This window comes from Coccinella septempunctata, chromosome 7 (genome assembly GCF_907165205.1).
Source record: "Coccinella septempunctata chromosome 7, icCocSept1.1, whole genome shotgun sequence".
NCBI classification, from domain to species: domain Eukaryota; kingdom Metazoa; phylum Arthropoda; class Insecta; order Coleoptera; family Coccinellidae; genus Coccinella; species Coccinella septempunctata.
The window spans coordinates 3,416,772-3,437,313 of NC_058195.1; the positions used below are offsets into that span (position 1 = coordinate 3,416,772).

Consider the following 20,542-nt stretch of genomic DNA (forward strand, 5'->3'; position numbering starts at 1 on the left):
CTCCTGACCAAATTTTCAATTTTCAAAATTCTGTTCACGTTGACGTTTGTCTATGGTTGACGTATGTTTGAAATTTGTCAATTTTAAATTTTGACAGATTTTGCTTCAATTTAAGGTTATAAATTTGAAATGAATCCAAAACAGTGCAGTGAAAAGTGATGGAATTGGAATTTTCATATATCCGGATCTTATCTATTTGATAATATCAATTATAAATGTAGCTTCTCGCTATATCGAATATAAATCGAACCTAATAAGAGCTAGAATCAAAAAATGGGCCGGAATATTTTAGAAAGCAGTCTGCAATATGCATCTTTCAGTATAATTTTTCAAGTTCGTTTCTTATTACAGTTCTTATATGACTGAATTGTATCGATGTGCATTCTAGGTTTTATTCAGATGTATAACATTCATTCTCAATGCTTTTATTGTGAGAACTTTGGGCCATGACGTTCTTGGTATTATGAATGTTAGGCTTCTACTTTTGGAGTCTACGATACTTTTTCTTTCGAAAGAACCTTTACTGAAAGCTTGCCTGACAAACACCAAATCTCATAACTGGCCTCAAGTTATAAATCTTATATGGATATCGTAAGTACAAGTTTAATAAATATTTGGTAAAACAACGAATAAATCACTGTGAATATGAATTGATAACCTCAAGATTACAACATATTTTGAGGTTTTTTGTGTGTAATATTATTCTATAATTTCAATTATTCCAGAGTCCCCATTTCAACATTGCTGAGTATGTGTTTAGCTTATGTATGGTTGAATCTTTTGAGTCCTGTGGATGATGTTTTTCATACTCAGTATAAATGGGGCTGTTTTTCCATAGCTTTATCCTGCATAATAGAACAGTGCACTCAAAGTGTTGTTTTAGTTGTACAAAGTTTTTGTTTTGTTAAATTAAAGGTAAGAAAGTAATCTTGATCCAAGAACTTTGAAAATAAGAAAGCTAGCTGTGAACTAATTTTTTCCAGATAGTTTTGGAAACCCTGTATGTTTTGACCAGGACGACAATATTTGTTTGTCTTGTTATCCACGATCCAAACACTGCCATTGGTGCATTTTCAATAGCTCAAATCGTGTCTGCATTGGTCTTGTGCCTATCGTATTTCGTGTTTTTTGCGTGGTATATTCCTGAATTGAAGATGAACAATAAAAAGGAGCAGACAAATTCGAAGTTATTCAATGACATGAAAGATTTCCCATTTGAAAGTGTTCTTGATTTCTTTCCAGGAGTGATGAAAAATGATGTAAGTAAACATAATTAAATTACAAAAAAGATGCAAATAATTCTTTGAATGCCGTGTTTTCAGAATAATTTACTAAATAAGGATCTTTGCGTTTTAACCATGAGTTTTGCAAAACAATCAATTGTCAAGCAGATTCTTACTGAGGGAGAAAAATATGTTATGACTATTTCTCCTGTGATGACTTTCACCCAACAAGCTATGTATGATATTGTCAACAATTTGGGTAGTTTGGCAGCTAGGTACGTAGAACATTAGTGTCTTTTGCGAGGTTATAAATACACAACATGTGCCTAGATTCAATTTTGTAGATTCATTTTTCGACCAGTAGAGGAAAGTGCATATTTCTATTTCACGCAAATGGTTCAAAGGGACGTGTCGGTGAAGAATCAGAATCAGGTGAGCTTTTAAAACGTCCTGTATATTGTTTCCAAAAATCAACCTTAGGTATAGAGCCCCGACATAAAATTAACGTTATTAGTTTTGATAATAGTCGGCATTTGACTATTGTTCGTTCTTTTCAGAAATCCATTTCAGAATCGGCATCAGTGCTGAAGCAACTTTGCAATGTGATAGTGAGTTTTGGATTGGTTATATTTGTATTCGGCCAGAGTTACAGTTACACTCTCCTTTATCTTTATGGGGGAAGAAATTTGGTGAACAACGTTCTACCTGTCACTTTATTGAAGTTTCATTGTTTTGCCATCATTCTTTTAGCTATAAACGGAGTCACTGAAGGATTTGTTTTTGCAACTATGTCAAACAAACAGTTAGATAGGTAAGTTTTTACCCATGAGTAGTCCTCAGTACTCTGAATACAGCTTGACTTGAAGTGAAAGCGGTTAAAAGGTTGATTTTCCAGGTATAACTATATGATGGTGTTGTTTTCTATGATCTTCTTGATTGTGTCATATGTGCTGACTATTTTACTAGGACCAGTGGGTTTTATCATTGCCAACTGTATAAATATGCTGGCCAGGATATTCCACAGGTGAATATAAGCAAATATTGTTATTTATTTTGAGTATTATAATCTTAATTATTTATCTCTACAGTTTGAACTTCTTGTTCATGTTATTAAATTTGTTCATTTTGCAGTCTTCACTATATATCGAATATGTACAAAAACTCTTCGTATAGCCCTCTACAGGGACTGAAACCTAGTCTGAAATTCATAGGTATATTGCTCATATCGAGTTATTTCACTAAATTATCCGAGGTAAGTTGATTTTATTCTTGATGCAAAGACTCTATCATATCTGAATTTATAGGATTATTTTCTTCCAAGCTCTATCTTCATGCATATAGCGGTGGGAGCTGTGTTCTTTCTCCTCACTCTGGCCGTTTGGGCTCTTGATAATAAAGAATTATTGAAAGTGGGATATGGTAAATTGCGGAAAAAATAATTCAACAACAATAAGCTTCGTTAATTTATTACATAGAGAATCTATTTATTGAACAATTGTAAATAAAGTTATGTATAGAAAGTTCAATCAAGTGATAATGAACCAAAAATAAAAAAGATTACTCGAAAAGAAGCCTTGGTTTTGAATTTATGCCTATTTCACATTTATCCAAGAGACAATGTGGAAGAAGAAAAAAAATAATCCAATAATAGTTACTGCATATCTTGACATCACAAGGAACCATAAAATCAGAAAGAATAAATCGAAAATATTGATTTAAACAAGTTATGATCTATAAAGAAAATTATGAAGACAGAAGTGAAGGCAAAAATGAATGTACTAGTCCAGGGAAAAAGTCAGAATTCGTTTAGCTTAGGCAAAACAATGATGGTAAAGGAGGAAATAAGGTAAATAAAATTTGGTTTATATTTCTTTTTATTTCGTTTATTTGTTATAAAAATTTACTTATTCCTTATTGACACTTCATATTTCCTTCTGTAAATAAATGCGAAGGAGTCACCTGCCACAGTCCCGTACTTGAAATTTTGTCGAAATTCTAGGGGTTGTAGCTCAGCCATCTTGAATATTTATAAAGACAATTTTTTTTTAATGACTTATTTTGATGACTTTTACCTTCTGTCGAAAAAAGAAGGCAATATACCAATAATACACCAGACATTTATCCACAAATCTTAAATCAGCTACTATCCATGAAGATACCCCACTTGGCCATAATAAACTCCGTTAAAAATACAAAGACGCTAGCAGACAAACCGTAAAACCAAAAATGAAAGATGAATTTCAAGGGATCCAATTTAAGCGACATCCAATGATTAACCAAGGGACTCTTTCCTAGGGAAGCACTGTATTTTTTTCTCAAATGAGCGTTTATGCCAAACGTAATCATTCTGCGGAGTATCTCATTGAATCTCTGGAATAACGGATGGTTTTTTCTGAATATCATCACGTTATATACGGCGAAATACTTTTCCTTCAAGGCATGTATCAAAGGATCTCCGTTTGGGTCTAAGTAATACCTAGACTGGTAAAAATCCACCAGATCGGTGTTCCTCACCGTTACTAGGTCCTTTTGAAAAGCCGTCCGGTTCAAACACTTCTCGCACTCCGTACACATACTAACTTTACCCTTATAATCGTTCAAACCAAACTCCAGACCCCTGAGGATGCATATTTCCAAGTTGGCTGCTTTCAAATCGTTCAAAGAATTGATGGGAAAATCATATTTTTTCTGTATGAGACTCCCAAGCAGTTTCGACGCGAAGGAAGCGTTTAAAATCAACCAAAAAAAGAACCAACAGATATAAAACATTTTTTTGGAACATACTTCAGTTTGTGGTATACTTATTGGGGCACTTGAAGCCGAAGACCACAGCTTGAAGAATTCGTTGTAAAATATACTCAAACTCCCTTTCAGTTTTAAATGGACGAATACGAGTTGAAGGAAGGTCATCAGAAGGTAAAACAGGAAGATCGCGATGGAAACTGAGGGTTGGTAGATCAGCAGGATCCTTTTCCAAAAGGGTATCGATGTTGGACCGGGAACAAACCAAGAGTATGTAGTTCTGTGAATGGGGTAGGACACGGTGAAGTCCAGGCAAGAATCTTTGGTGGCAAACAAACCACCAGTGACCATATCGAAAGTTTTATTCGCCAACATCCCTAACGCGCCGTTGTAGATGAAATTGTTCTTGGTTCCCACAAAATTCTGACTTGGTTCGTATATCACGTCGAATTTCATTCTTGCAGCTATGAATTCGACAATTTCTATATCCAGTCCTGTGTAAGGATCTCCAGGATGTTGTTGGATGACAGTGGGCGGACTGTTTCCTACGCCAACCTTTAGGGTGAAATTTCTCCATTCGTCCCTGATTTTTCCCCTGGTATAGTTTTGGATCAACGTCATATCTTCCTCAGTACATTGACCAATCTCTGTAGGTTCAGTTGAATCGAACATTTCATCAAATTGGCTATCGTCGCAACCATATACGGTTTTAGTATAATTCTCGATAATCAACACGATAAAAATGGAATATTTTCGAAAAATACCCATAATTTGACAGTCGGCAACGTCGGCGATCAGTAGAAACGTTGCGGCGGGGTTGAAGAAGCTTTGAAATTCTAAAGATTTCAGGATATTTTCCAGATCATCGCTGGAAGTGTCAATTACATAAACCTCTGGTTTTACCAGTGGGAAATTCTTCTTGGACCACCCTGTATGGTACTGAATCAGCGGAATATTTGAGTAGTAGTCAGAATTCACCGTGAATATAGTGCGACAATTTTCATGGCACACCCGTAGTATTGCGTCGATGCAACTGAAGATTAAAATTGTTGATATGTTTCGGTTCTCCAAATTCAGGAACATTTTTACATGTACATATTGTAATACGTGTTATTCCGCGAAAACTGTTCAATTTATCAATACGTGAAAGAGAATTCGGACTCTACTAACGTATGGAATTGAATCTCTTCCAAGTCAAACCATCAGATCGTGTGTCCCTAATGTGTGACGTTGATAAATAATGCCCATTCAACTGGACATCAGATTTCTGGTAAACAACTTCGATATTAAGGAATAATGTCGAACGATGTTGTGACAAGACGGGCTGTTTTGTCCACCAGATGTTTATTTTCCAGCCAAGGTACACCCCCTCAATTAAAACGGCCCTAATTCGGTGTTATGTCGTTGGGTGCACAGGTCAGGCTTTTGGAAAATGGTTTTGATCGGCATCGCGTCGGACAAACTTTGTGCACTAATTAAAATGAATGCGAACATCTCAGACATTTTTTTCTGATGAAAAATGGCCACTTCTTCAACGAATATTTCGCCCGATAGGGCTGGTTGAAGAACTGTGAATTTAGGCAAGAAAAGCCACGAGTTTAAGATTAGAGAAAGGCACAATCTCATTGGCAAATATTGGGTTTAAAATCTGGGAGTTAGGTTAAACTAACCTAACTGAGATTAGGGAGACCTAACCTAAGATCAGGGAGTTAGGTTAACTTAACCTAACTAAAATCAGGGAGTTACGGTTAAACTAACCTAACTAAGATCAAGGAGTTAGGTTAAACTAACCTAACTAAGATCAAGGAGTTAGGTTAAACTAACCTAACTAAGATCAAGGAGTTAGGTTAACCTAACCTAACTGAAATCAGGGAGTTAACCTAACCTAACAAGATTAGGGAGTTTTCAGTTTGGATTATCGAAGGTGAAAATGAATTATAGACTAAAAATTCTCTTTTCTTACTGGGGAATGTGTGTATTTCAAAAATTACTTGATGAAGTTGTCCAATAACAATTTTCAAAAAGAACAAATGAATCTGAGTTTATTTAACTGCTTAAACCGGTTGCTGACAAGTTGAATATTTGATGGTCTCAATTCTTCGATTTGGATTGCTCAAAAAAGAACTGAAATTAAGCTTCCATCTTTTTGAAAGTTTCCTTCATTTTTTAAAAATTAAGACCATCAATTACATAAGTTTTCAATATAAATTGTGCATGAGGGTAGGTTCATCCAACTTTACTAAGACCTAAGAGATGGACCAATATCATTGGCAGTGTTTGCCATCTGCGCAATAGATCGGTCAATGATTCAGGTCTTAGTTCTTATGAGCTTTCCCTCACATGACTCCAAATGAACATAAAATAATTGACTATATGAAATCTTCTAATTAAATACTTACAATAAATATACCACGATCAGTCCAAATATAAAACCTTGCATATCATACATAACCACTATCCTAACAAGCTATCACAATGGGAAAAATTTTAAAGCTATGAACTATTCATCTTAAGCAGCTCATCCAGTTGACTCTTGTAAGCTTCCTTAGCTTCCAAGAGATCCAACTTCAATTCCTCAACTTCGTCTACTTTTTCACCGTACATCTGACACAGCAGATCATACTGCTCTTGAAGTTCCTCGAATTTACGTTTAAACGCCTCGTATTCTTCCGTTTCCTTAGTTAAATCTTCCACCTTGCTTGTCAAAGTGGTCAGTTCGGCGTTCATCAAGTTCCTCTCTTGCTCCCTCCTGTTCAACTCCCACTGCAACTGCTGCAACTCCCCCTCCCTCTGTTGGAGGTTGCCTTGGAGCATCTGGATCTCCAACATGTTGGTATAACGCGGAACGTGCCCCATGTCGAAAGATTCGATCTGTGACCATACCGAACTAACCATAGACTCGGCCACAGAAGCTTTCCCGACGCTCAGTGTAGGCGAATTACTTCTAGGGTTAGAATTTGCGTCGTCCATATTATAATCTATGTCTTGCTTCGAATTCAACAACTGGGATGAATCTTTGGGATCTCCGTCTTCGACTGATTTTTTAAAGGAATTTTTCAATACTATTATCTCTTTGTCCAACTGTTCTATCTTCTCGTTCTTGGTTTTCATACTTGACTGCAAATGGTCGATCTTACCCTTTAATTCTTGTTCTAATATCATTTTCTCTGTTTTCACCTGGTCTAATTGTATTTCCAACAGTTCTTTCTCGTGTCTGACACTGTTTAATTCTAATTTAAGGTTGGATAACGTGGAACTCAATTTGGTGCATTCCTCCTCAGATTTTCTCTCGTTGTTGGATGCTGATGTGAGACGGAGTTGAAGTTCATTGATTTTCGAGGTCAATTCCATTTCGATTTTTTCAAATTGCGATACTTTAAGGTTATGACTCGTTTGTAAAGACTCTAACTGTCTAACTAAGGGCTTGCTCACTTCTAACACCGACTGAGATAACTCTTCGTTTCTACTTTCAGCATTCTCGAGTCTCTTTAACAATTCGTTATTTTCGGCTCTGAATTTTTTCTCTTTTTCTAAATATTCGGATTCGCATTCGTGCAATTTCATCCTCAAATACTGTAACTGATTTATAATATCTTGACTCTGAGATTCGGCCACCTTTTTCTCGTTTTCCAGAGCTTCCAGCATTTGTTCCTTGGCCGATAATTGATTTGTTATTTTATTTTTATCGTTCAATTCCTTCCTAGCAGCCTCTAAAGACTTTTTTAATGTTTCATATTTCTGAACTTGATCATCCAACTCGCTCTTCACTTTCGCTAAATCGTTCTCCAATTTCTTATTCTTCGACGTTAAGTTATTAACTGCTTCAATTTGTGTTCTTTCAACTTCTTCCTTTGCGTTTACTGTTCTTTTCAATCTGTCGTTTTCGGATGTTAAATCTTCCAGTCTCTCTTTAAGTTGTTTGATTGCAGTTTCGTTTTCCTTTTCTTTCGCTCTCAATTTTTTTATGATGTTCGAATGTTGTAACTGTTGTTTGGATAATTTTTCTCCTTCCTCCCTTAGTTGTTTTATCATTTCATCTTTTTCGTTTACTATCGTATCTAAGTCTCCTCTGCTTAATCTCATCGACGATTCTTGTTTGGCCTGTTCCAGCTCTTTTCTGAGTGTATCCTTTTCTCGTATCGCCTGTTGGAACTTCTTTTCCAACACGGACATCCTCTGGGCGTATTCTTCAGTTACCTGCGTCAAATCTTGAGACTCCGATTGTTTGGATAAGGCGGAATTCAGATGGGTTTTCAATTCCATATTCAACTCTTGTAATTCCATGTTCTTACGATTGATCTCCACGATTTTCGATTCTCTAGACTCCAAAATTTCCGTTATTTCCGCGATTTTTTTCAACAGTTTCTCTACGTCTTGGGAATGTAAATCGTCGCTTATGCTGGAAGTTTCCGATAGCTCTCTATTATGAACTTTCGTATTCTTCGTAGTTTTTTCACCCAGTAATGTTTCTTCTTTGGAAGCGCCTTTCCCTGTTAAGTTATTGAGGGGACTTCGATGACTCTGTGTACTACTTGAGTCGCCATTTGGACTGGAAATTATTTCGATATCTGATGACGTTGTTGTTTCTAATTCATCTCCGGAGGTGTGACCTGACGTATGATCTGAACCTATTTTGACCAAATCCGATTTTTCAGAACTAAGAGGCGAGTAATCTCTTGGGGGCATTTCAAGGTGAATAATGGAGAGGTTTTCCGAAGAAATACCGTCGTAAATGACGGAATTTGAGTCGCTTTGCACACATGCCGACGAGGAGTTTTTATCAGATGTTGTGTCTGAAATTTGCGACTGGATCAGAGACATGCTTTTTTCGTTATCACTGCCAGAGTCTTCATTGTTCTCGGTAGCTTTGATGGTTACGTCAGATTGCGAGCCCTCATCAGTAGACAGTTCTAAAGTACTCTCCGAACAACTCATCAAAGAGTCGTCCTCCACGGGTATATCTATTATATTTGTATTTCTCAGAAGTTCGGGAAGCTCTTGCTGAGATATTTGAGGCTGGGTGCTGACTAGTGTTGGTTCAATAACGTTGATCGGCATAAGCTGCGTGTTTTTTCTACTTGGAGGAACTGTTATAGCGTCAGGTAAGGGAGCTTTCTCAATGACATTGGGAATAAGGTTGACTTCGTTTTCGGTTTTGTTATTTGTTATTTCGGTTTCTGTAACAACTTCCTGATTTTCGTTATTCAGGTGGGACCGTGATTTGTCACCTGTACTAGTACAACTTTCATTATTACTTGCTCCCTCAATCTTTTGACAAGAATCTTCCATATAAAGTTTCTGTTCATTACCTGATGATTCTGCAATATGAATAAAATTCATTGAGTATTTAAATGACCTCCAACCCTTTCAAATTTCTAACAGTTAAAGAAAGGAATTTACAACCAAATGTTACCTATCTATTATGTTAATACTATAGGACATATTTATGAATGTTCAGTTGAACTGACACATTTGATATATTCCGAATTTAGGTATCCCAGATATGAACAGTAACTTACGATGATCTATGTTGAAATAATTGATTTACCTTTGACTTCTAGAACTCCATCTGATGATTTCCCGGTAGAATTGGTAGCAATTATGTTCCCATTTTTCTCAACATCAACTAGCTTCTCATTTTGATTGCTTTCTTCCTGTATCACTTGTTTCGATACTGCATTATGGTCAAATTCACCAATACTATCCACCACGAGTTTGCTTTGACTGAAATGCTGCGAATTTATATCGGCAGAGTCATCCAAACCTTCCAGTGAAACACTCTTCTTATATTCTTTGGAATGGTCGAAGAATGATCCAGTGAATGAGCCCCATACGCTATTTTGTGTGTTATTTTCTTTGTCCTTAATTTCATTTTTACTCGGTTGTGACACTACCCACGTTCCAAAGATATCATCATTATTGATATCGACTGGTAAATTATTTTCGTTCACAGCTTCGTCCTTAATATCTAACGCTTTATCGATTGTGCGTTGTGCTTCTTTAAGAGCTGATTTTGCAATGTTAGCCAGACCTGCTGCATCGAACCAACTCATTGTTGTGTTCACAATATTAAAGGCTGATAGTTTTTCACGTACAGCATGATAGTCATTTAAAGCTCTTCAATTCTTAAATATCCACATGATGACATATCTTCTAATATTTACAATTATTTCAATTTTTATTCTTATCTATTTTGTTTTGTTGACGTTTAAAGTCTCATCATTTCTTGAACTGTCAAGGAGAATGACGTTTCGTTCTGGGTTCCGAAAACGGCAAAAACTGTTTTTATAAAAAATTTATTTCCAAAATATCGGTTTTATTTCTATAATTCACATACAAAAATGCAAAAAGGTTTTATATTATATTTTTGAGATAAATTGCAAAATATAAAATTTAAATGATACTATTAGATATTTTTCTTTACTAGGATCTTTTTTTAATCTACTTAGAACTAATGTCTTCTTTTTTTCAGAGTCAAGAATAATATTTAGTTTTTTAATTAAAAAGAATTTGCAGTACATGAACGTATCCATATATTACATCATCTTCATTTTCTGTAATCTGTGTTTCTATCTCTGTTACTCATCAGAGAATTAAAAGAAATTTTCCAGAACGTAAGATCAAAATAGATTTATTCCAGATGATTCCAAAGTAGTTCAATTCTTTCGGAAGGAATACTGAGAATTTTTCCATTTTGTGAATTTTGTGGTGTGCTAATTTTCTTTTGGAATATCCTGTAATCATGACCTTTCGCAAATCTCCATTTGTAAGTTTATTTAATTTTTTTTAATTGGTTGGGTTTTGATTTCAATTAATTCCGTTAACCTATCTATTTATGTGTACATGCCCTAATCAACCCCAGTTACAACGTGATTCATATTACATATAAAAATACATGAAATTTTTCGAAGGAATATCACATTGCTGTTTATGAAAGTTTATTTGTTGTATGCAGAACAAGCATACTAGGTGTAAATTAAAGTATTGAATAGATTTTTGGCCACAGGCCAAAATGAAATTTGCCTGTCATTCTTGCAATATTGTTATCTGTATTTGATAATATATTGTGCATATTTTTTGATTACAACTCTTATTGAATATTTTATATGAACTATTCTCATCTTGAGAATCTTACTACTGAATGATATTAGCCAAACCAAGGTTTAGCGTTTAGCTGTTATATTTTTCACTGAGAAATATTACAGTTGAAGCAAATGATAAATGATGTGCTTTATCAATACCTAAAGCATAAAGTTTCAGGTTATTGGAATGTGTTTCCCAAAGTTCTTGATGGTTGAATATTCGGAAAGGATCAATAGATTTTTATTTCAAGCCAACATTACTGACCTTACAACTTCAGCTTCCTCTTGCGAACTTACTTATGTAATATTTGTAATTAATAAACTACAGTATAGTAAGGCTGTAAATACACTAACAATTTGTAATTAATCCTTTCTTATGAAGGAAGATTTTACCGTTAAAATAACTGTTAATTTGAATGCTTCTAGCAGACGATTACACCAATTAACAATTCAATGAGAAACAAAAACTGTACAGAACATTCAAATGTGATTGATTGGTGGATTTCTCATAATGATTTTTCTCTTCAGCTTTCTAAAAATCACCTTATCAATTACTAATGTGCTTGGACAATTAAAATATATATTGCAGTATTTTGAGCATATTTTGCTATTTTGTATAGAGCGTTTAAAGAACCTAATATATTTTCTAGGAATAGTGTGAATTTGCATTGTTTTTTTCACAGGTTTGCTGACTAACCCTGCTCCCAACTGTTTCTTCCAATTTGTGAGTAAACAAGCAAGACTTGTTCGTGTAGACATTAGGGAAACCTCATTTATCAGTTTTCTTCAACAGTATTATCACATGATAAACAACCAATAAGTTTTCCCAACAGTGTTTTGATAAAAAAGATTAGCATTGAGTTGGTTGGTTGATATTTGGTAATAATTGAGAAGGACTTGGCATTATTTGAGGTTTCTTAGAGATATGCACGTTTTGTAATTCTGCATGATATATTCAAGTTATAGTTCCTTTAATACATATTTTAGTCTTTGAAATTTTCGGCTTTTATGAAAGCAGCTGATATGGTAGATCAATTTCAAATATACCTCGAAGATATTGCATCTGAATATTTGAATATTGAAAAGAATTGATGAACTTTCTGTGTAAATACACTGAACTCTTGAATTTCTATATGACAATGTTTATCTTGAGTGACTGACTATCATCCAACAACCGAATGATTCAAACACAGAGACCTATCAGAAATAGTCGATCTATTAGTTGATGATACACTAATTATCTCAAAATTGTTCCCATTATGTGGTGAATAGAATAGACCATTCATAGTTGAGGTGACCTACATAAAATTAAATTATCTCCGGTTATTGAATTGCCAAGCTAGTGTTGACCAATATCATCATTTCTACAAAACGACTTAACAATAGTGTCTGTAGGGAAACTGTGTGTGTACTTAATATTTGAATCCCTCTATAATGAAGTCAACTCCAATGCAAATAAACATAAAAAGTTGAGGGTATTCATGTTTTTTCGTAAAGTTTTATATTTTTCCAAGCATGATTTTTTTGTAATTCATACCCCATGGTGCTTTTTGTTTGTAGTATTCTTTTTTATCAATATTTACTACATTTCAATTATAGATATTTATCATAGGGTAGTTTACATTGGATAGACTTTGAAAAATTCATTTCAATCGACTCCTACACAACTCGATCTTTTAAATTTGTTCCCTTTTTTGTTTTAATTTGGATTTCCGACTGTCCATCTGAAAACTCGACCATGAGCCAACACATTACGTCGACCTTGCCAAAGTTATTCAGTGTTTACTCACAGCAATGTAGTAACTTTACCTATTATGGAGAAAACGAGATTTAAACATTTGCCTTCCACGTCTTGATTCATTCTCGATATGCATGGCCCAAAAATCGAATTTAAAAATTTTCTAGAACTCAAGGTTCGATTGTCGATTTTTTTTTCCGCGCAATTAGGGTATTCGCGCTGATTTGGGCGAGTTTTTGGCCGTCAATTTCATAAGAGCTGATCCAATTGACGATCCCAAGAAGTTTGAATGTTGCTGGACTCGGTGTTAAAACTGGCGCCTCGGTGAAGGTTGTTTTTAATGATAATGTGGCTACGACTGATATTTATTGGGCAAGATTCTCGTTTTTGAAGAATAAGGAATGATATGTATCAGGAATCCATTGAGTACTGAGACGTTTGGTAGAATAGAAATTTTATATTATGTCCCCTTATTTAACCTGCTGTTTTCGTTCAAAAAAAAAGGTAGACAGTTCGAAATTTGGTATTATAAATATCTCTCTGAATACTCCATAATGTAACATTTTACTCATGTTTTCACAAGCAGTTCTGAGTTTTTTCTAGTTATGAAAAGCTTTACTACTTGTGAAAAAACTGAAGTAGTTCCTTAAAAGATATAAAGTTTAAAATCTGTTTGTATATAAGTTAATGAATCAATTCTCTTCCAATTACTTTTTTTCACAAGAAGCAGTGCTGTTTTTATTCCTTTTATAAACAGCTTTACAACTTGTGAAAAATAAAAACTCTGAAGAAATTCTCTTGCTTCTTTCATTGGACCAAGAGTGTCTGAGGGGTGAACAGAAAAATACTGAAAGATAGAAAGTTTAAAATGTTCATATATAAATATAGATAGGAGAGAATAAATAGATCAATCTTCTTCCAATAACTTATGTTCACAAGAAGCAGTGCTGTTTTTATTTCTTTTATAAACAGCTTTACAACTTGTGAAAAATAAAAACTTTGAAGAAATTCTCTTGCTTGTATCATTCGACCAAGAGTGTCTGAGGGGTGAACAGAAAAATATTAAAAGATAGAAAGTTTTGAATGTTCGTATATAAATATAGATAGGAGAGAATAAATAGATCAATCTTCTTCCAATAACTCATGTTCACAAGAAGCAGTGCTGTTTTTATTTCATTTATAAGCAGCTTTACAACTTGTGAAAAATAAAAACTCTGAAGAAATTCTCTTGCTTGTATCATTCAGCCAAGAGTGTCTAAGGGGTGAACAGAAAAATACTGAAAGATAGAAAGTTTAAAATGTTCGTATATAAATATAGATAGGAGAGAATAAATAGATCAATCTTCTTCCAATAACTTATGTTCACAAGAAGCAGTGCTGTTTTTATTTCATTTATAAGCAGCTTTACAACTTGTGGAAAATAAAAACTCTGAAGAAATTCTCTTGCTTGTATCATTCGACCAAGAGTGTCTAAGGGGTGAACAGAAATATACTGAAAGATAGAAAGTTTAAAATGTTCGTATATAAATATAGATAGGAGAGAATAAATAGATCAATCTTCTTCCAATAACTTATGTTCACAAGAAGCAGTGCTGTTTTTATTTCTTTTATAAACAGCTTTACAACTTGTGAAAAATAAAAACTCTGAAGAAATTCTCTTGCTTGTATCATTCAATCAAGAGTGTCTAAGGGGTGAACAGAAAAATACTGAAAGATAGAAAGTTTAAAATGTTCGTATATAAATATAGATAGGAGAGAATAAATAGATCAATCTTCTTCCAATAACTTATGTTCACAAGAAGCAGTGCTGTTTTTATTTCATTTATAAGCAGCTTTACAACTTGTGAAAAATAAAAACTCTGAAGAAAATCTCTTGCTTGTATCATTCAATCAAGAGTGTCTGAAGGGTGAACAAAAAAATATTAAAAAATTAAAAGTTAAAAATGTTTGTATGTATATACATATAGATTAAAGCGAGAATTAGAGAGAATAAATAAATATCATTCATCTCTCAATTACTTTTATTCACAAGAAGCAGTGCTGTTTTTATTTCATTTATAAGCAGCTTTACAACTTGTGAAAAATAAAAACTCTGAAGAAAATCTCTTGCTTGTATCATTCAATCAAGAGTGTCTGAAGGGTGAACAAAAAAATATTAAAAAATTAAAAGTTAAAAATGTTTGTATGTATATACATATAGATTAAAGTGAGGATTAGAGAGAATAAATAAATCATTCATCTCTTAATTACTTTTGTTCACAAGAAGCAGTGCTGTTTTTATTTCATTTATAAACAGCTTTACAACTTGTGAAAAATAAAAACTCTGAAGAAATTCTCTTGCTTGTATCATTCGACCAAGAGTGTCTAAGGGGTGAACAGAAAAATATTAAAAGATAGAAAGTTTTGAATGTTTGTATACATATAGATTAAAGCGAGGATTAGAGAGAATAAATAGATCTGTCATCTCCAAATTACCTTTGTTCACAAGAAGCAGTGCTGTTTTTATTTCATTTATAAACAGCTTTACAACTTGTGAAAAATAAAAACTCTTAAGAAATTCTCTTGCTTGTATCATTCGACCAAGAGTGTCTGAGGGGCGAACAGAAAAATATTAAAAGAGAAAAAGTTTTGAATGTTTGTATACATATAGATTAAAGCGAGGATTAGAGAGAATAAATAGATCTGTCATCTCCAAATCACTTTTGTTCACAAGAAGCAGTGCTGTTTTTATTTCTTTTATAACCAGCTTTACAACTTGTGAGAAATAAAAACTCTGAAGAAATTCTCTTGCTTGTATCATTCGACCAAGAGTGTCTAAGGGGTGAACAGAAAAATATTAAAAGAAAGTTTTAAATGTTTGTAACAGAGAGTTTGAAAAAGTTTTATCATTGATTTATGAACCTCTTCGGAATGGAAATCATGTTGGATGTTTCAGAAAGCTGAAATGATTCATTTATTATTCGGGCAAAGAATGCGATGTCATTTAGCACGCAGTTTTATCGAAGTGCACATCAATTCTATTTTGGCGAGCGTCCACCTATTCATCGAACACCTCTAGATCTACGGTCCTAATCTAAATAGCCTTCACCAATGTCAGTACCACGTAGTTTTTCGTGGAAATCTATCTAATCCTATGACTTTCAAGTTTTTTGTTTTAATTAGTCAATACACCGCCCCCAATTTCGGTTTCATCATCGACTGTATGCACTTTTATAGGCAATGTTTCCCGACAAATCTAGCAAACTACGAGAACATGTCGACGCGTCCACGTTCTCTGTCTTCCTTCCACCCATGTCCCGATTATTTTGCGCTCTTGTTCGCGGCTCTCGAATTCTCTAGAATTTTCCAGCCGGTTCGCGATACTTCCCCGAAAATATATAACTCGATCGCCTCTCAGCGTAGCGTCAGTTTGAACAATAACACAGCCAGAGCAGGAGGTGAAAAGCCAGTGTGTATTTTGTGCGTTTCGTATTATAAATCGATTTGATAAACTGTTTTCCGCATTTGTGATAAGTGTGAATCTTAGATAGCGATAGTTGGTGGTTATTTTGATGATGTCATCGCCGATTGTTGATTGCGTGCGGGAGATACCCTTGATTGTTGAGAGGGATTATCCTATGGAGAGCGAGAATGTAAGATTTCAATTTTGTTCATTGTTACTTCGATATTTAATAATAAACAATCGAGAAAGCACCAGCAGTTGCTGTTTTCATTTTAAATCGAAACATTTTCTTCTATTGAACTTGAAGCAAAAGTTCTCGAAGCATATTCATATGTATATTCACGATATATATTCATTAAAACTTGCCGAACGCCTATAGATCACGTCTAATTTCCGTCTTATTTGTGAAATCGGCTACGAGTAGGCGAAATGATTGGTTTTGCAACGGTTTCAATTATCCACATCTCTTTACATTTATGGTTGACGTCATCGTTATAAAATTAACACATTGAAATATGCTCAAAAAAGGAGATGTTTGCATGTTTCGGAAGATTACGAAGTGTTGTTTACCTACATATTTTTTTATGTAGAATGTAGATGGTAGAAATGTTTCGTGCATTTAGATTTTAATTTTTATAATTAGTATGTTGATTTATTTTTTGGAAAACTAGATGCTTCAGAAATTTTTGAAATTGACTTTGGTGGTCTAAATGAATTATTTTCAAGTTTGTATATTTCTACCGGAAATGGACGCCATCTTTGATTCTTTTTAGATTGAAAAATTAATTTCTTATTACACAATACCAGTAGTTCTTTATTTGGAAATAAAAAGAAGTTGCCTCATTTTTAAACCCATTTTCATTGTCCATACGATAGGGAATTAATTTACAGAGAAAGTAATGACTTATTTTGAAATTTTTTGTTGTTGTTCAGATGTATTTTCTTGTAATTAAATCTACAGTTGGTACAGATAGCAATAAGGATAAAGAATAAGCATAAGAATCGGTGAAAATAAAGTTCATTTTTCGAAAAATAGATGACTTATCTTTATAAAATTTTATTCTCAATTAAATAGCCATCTAAAAAAAATTTGTTACTTGTTTTGTGACTGGTCATTGGTTAGGTTATGTCGTAAATTGTTTTTGAATTCGTCTGAATGGCCTAAGTAGCCGTGGACATAGTTAAAGGAAGAAGAAGAAGAAATTGCGCTTTTCAATGACCGTTTGTGACAAAAAAATGCGGCATGTATCAAACACATATAAAAAAAGCGAGTTTCTTTTATTTCAAGCGTCCTGTACAAGATATCTTAGAATGAATTGAACTTAGTAATGGAAACAATCCAGATTTTGACATCCAACGACCCAAGATGGCGTCCACTTCTGGTATGAGCGGGAAACCGCCATCTTGAACATAGATTATAACCGATAATATATTGATTTAATAATCACAACTCAGCAGGGAGTTGAAGAACTTACCTTATTTAGGCATTCTAGTTTTCCAAGTAGAAAGTATTCATCTAGATCCTGGATTACTTCACTGGAGATCTGAAATCCTCCATTCGGACATCTTTCTATAAGGCTTGTTCGTAGAGTGGTTCACACCCATTGTGAACCTCTCTATTCAAGATCATAGGGTGATATACACCCGTTGTGAACCACTCCATTCAAGAACATAGAGTGATTTACACCCGTTGTGAACCACTCTATTCAATAACATAGAGTGATTTACACCCGTTGTGAACCACTCTATTCAGGAACATAGAGTTATTTACTCCCGTTGTGAACCACTCTATTCAAGAACATAGAGTGATTTACACCCGTTGTGAACCACTCTATTCAAGAACATAGAGTGATTTACACCCGTTGTGAACCACTCTATTCAAGAACATAGAGTGATTTACACCCGTTGTGAACCACTCTATTCAAGAACATAGAGTGATTTACACCCGTTGTGAACCACTCTATTCAAGAACATAGAGTGATTCACAACCGTTGTGAACCACTCTACGAACAAGCCTTATAGTTTTTCGATTATTATTTGTAATGATTGCATCCGTTGCACTGTATCTTCGAAAACACTGACCTGAATCTTTCTTTTTTTCCAGACCGGATTCCCATTTGACGACGACCGCGAGGAAGGCAACGCCGCGTTCCGATCCCAGTTAGACGACATCGCTGCCAGACATCCGGAATTCGCCCATCACCTAGGAAGTTTTCCCTTCAGATCGGGCGCCCGCTCAAGGACCCAGATACCGGAGGAGTTCGCCCAGCGTTTCACGGAAAGACCGTTTCCGGACCGTTTCGAGAGGTTCGGCTTCCCTTTCGACGAACCCGCCGCCGAAGAAGAGAACAAACCGTATTACCAGAGGTACCCGCAGTATTACCCTCAAGATCCCCGGGAGCAACAGGACCAGGCTAGTAGCAGTGTTGCAGAACCTCATAGTGGCGACGGTGAGGTGCACGAAGAACAAGAGGACACAGGACGAGGGCGTAAGCTCAAGAACATCCAGCAGAGCAACACCGTAGACTTGGGACAGAGGCAGGAACCGGTGGATGATCGAAATCAGAGGTCGATGTCCGCCCCACCCCCCAATAACCGCCCTAGGTTCGTAAGCAGCATCAACATACCGGTAAATCAACCATCAGCAGAGGGCCCGAGCATGCCACAACCGTCCGCGCCGCCCCAACCCCAGGAGAGGGTCATACCGATACACGTGGAGGGCAGGGATGAGCCCATCATCCCCAAAAGATCCGCGCCCAGTACTAGTCAACCCCACGTCAATCCACAGCAGCCCCAACCGCCCCACACGGATAAATTCTTCACGCAGAAATCGCCGAATTTCTCCCAGTACTTCACCAGGGATCCGAACTTCCAAAACACTTGGTTCCCGAAGAACCAGCAGAACAAACAGCCTCAGGCGCAGGCGGGATTCAACCAGGGTCAGAGGGGTAGATCGCCTCAACCCCAGCCGAAGCAGGAGGCCGCTCCGCAACCGACAAATGTCCCAGAACAGGCGGAGACTCAGCCAAAACACGTTTCGTCAAAGCCTGATCCGATCGACCAGATTAAGTCTATTCAGAAGGATGTCTCGGAATTGATGGCCGAGGTGGATAAGTTCGATGGACAACCTAAGGATAAGAGGTATCTCTACTTGGACGAGATGTTGACTAGGAATCTCATCAAGTTGGATAATATTGATACTCAGGGACAGGAGAACATTCGTTCGGCTAGAAAAGAAGCCATCAAATGTATCGAGAAATGTATCAGTATTTTAGAAAGCAAAGCTAATTCTAATGTTAAGACCGAAGGAAACCAAAGTGAGGACAAAGATTCTAAAGAAATGGAAGTAGAACCTGAGGTTAAAAGCGAGAAACAAGATATAAGTGAAGAAAAAACAGAAGATTCTGAAAATAAAGATGATAAAGCTGCAGAGCAAATCAACCCTTCTGATGAACAGATGGAGGTAGACCCTGGAAAAACGAAATCTGAGTCTAGTGACCAACAGAATACAACAGAAAGTAAAGATACCAGTGATAAACAAGCTGAAGGGAGTACAGCTTCCGAAGAGACGATGGAAACGACAGAACCGAACAAAGAAAATCAACAAGGAAACGCTGAAGAAACATCACAAGAAAATAGTGAACTGAAACAAGAAAAAATCGATAACACTCAGGATGCAAGTAAAGAAATTGAAAGTAGAACTGAACTTGAGGACGATAAGGATAAAAAAGTAGCCGATAAGAAAGCATAACCATTTATCTTAAGATATTAATCTGAATTTGTAAATATTTCGAGTTTTTCGCTAAGTCAAGCCTTTTTGACTGTGATTGGAAATTTTTAATTTACCGTCCTTGTTTTTATTTATTGTAAATAATAAAAATTGTGCTATGCATGATTTTAATTGAGTTTTATATCAGAGTTCTGATGTAACACAGATTGCAGCAACTAATGAAAATGTTGATTTTATCCGAATATAGTTATATTCCAGATATAACGAGGAGCACTAGTGAAAAGTAGGTCTTGAACTCGTAAGTTCTATCAAGTTCCGTCATTTATCATGTTGTATTGTCACTTGCTTGTGTGTATAGTGCCAGTTCAATATTTTGTTATTGTTTCTTTAATAAATAAAAATTTTCCTAAAAATGTTTGGTTTCACTCACAATTTTTAACAAATGAAACAGAAAATTATGAAGGTAATTTCTTTCACAAAATTACTGTGCGAGTGCCTTTCGCTTCTTCCCATGGCGATGGTGGCGCTACATTTTCCGTTCATTTTGAGCGTAATTTGCGGCAAAACGCGGAACTAACGGGCATT

At 35.3% G+C, this 20,542-nt stretch overlaps 3 protein-coding genes across 4 annotated transcripts; 2 read left to right on the plus strand and 1 right to left on the minus strand.

The window, feature by feature from the left end:
• The first annotated feature begins 102 nt into the window (after window positions 1-102).
• Window positions 103-2,794, plus strand: LOC123317921 (protein RFT1 homolog). The gene is made up of 10 exons (XM_044904550.1): window positions 103-333; window positions 389-591; window positions 726-915; window positions 984-1,259; window positions 1,323-1,498; window positions 1,568-1,655; window positions 1,781-2,034; window positions 2,119-2,247; window positions 2,355-2,475; window positions 2,528-2,794. The coding sequence occupies exons 1-10, from the start codon at window positions 274-276 to the stop codon at window positions 2,660-2,662; spliced, it is 1,632 nt and encodes a 543-aa protein (XP_044760485.1). The 5' UTR covers window positions 103-273; the 3' UTR covers window positions 2,663-2,794.
• Window positions 2,795-5,914: 3,120 nt separating this feature from the next.
• On the minus strand, window positions 5,915-10,192 carry LOC123317919 (TATA element modulatory factor-like). Its single transcript, XM_044904547.1, has 2 exons — window positions 9,514-10,192; window positions 5,915-9,283 (listed from the first exon to the last, which is right to left on the minus strand). Exons 1-2 carry the CDS (start codon window positions 10,016-10,018, stop codon window positions 6,459-6,461), a joined length of 3,330 nt encoding a protein of 1,109 aa, XP_044760482.1. The 5' UTR covers window positions 10,019-10,192; the 3' UTR covers window positions 5,915-6,458.
• A 351-nt stretch (window positions 10,193-10,543) lies between these two features.
• On the plus strand, window positions 10,544-20,370 carry LOC123317920 (BAG domain-containing protein Samui). 2 transcript variants are annotated; one of them, XM_044904549.1, is made up of 2 exons: window positions 10,544-10,731; window positions 18,332-20,370. In XM_044904549.1, exons 1-2 carry the CDS (start codon window positions 10,708-10,710, stop codon window positions 19,976-19,978), a joined length of 1,671 nt encoding a protein of 556 aa, XP_044760484.1. In that variant the 5' UTR covers window positions 10,544-10,707; the 3' UTR covers window positions 19,979-20,370. The 2 variants fall into 2 exon arrangements, with proteins under 2 accessions (XP_044760484.1, XP_044760483.1); XM_044904548.1 differs by lacking the exon at window positions 10,544-10,731 and adding an exon at window positions 16,066-16,417.
• The last annotated feature ends 172 nt before the right edge of the window (window positions 20,371-20,542 follow it).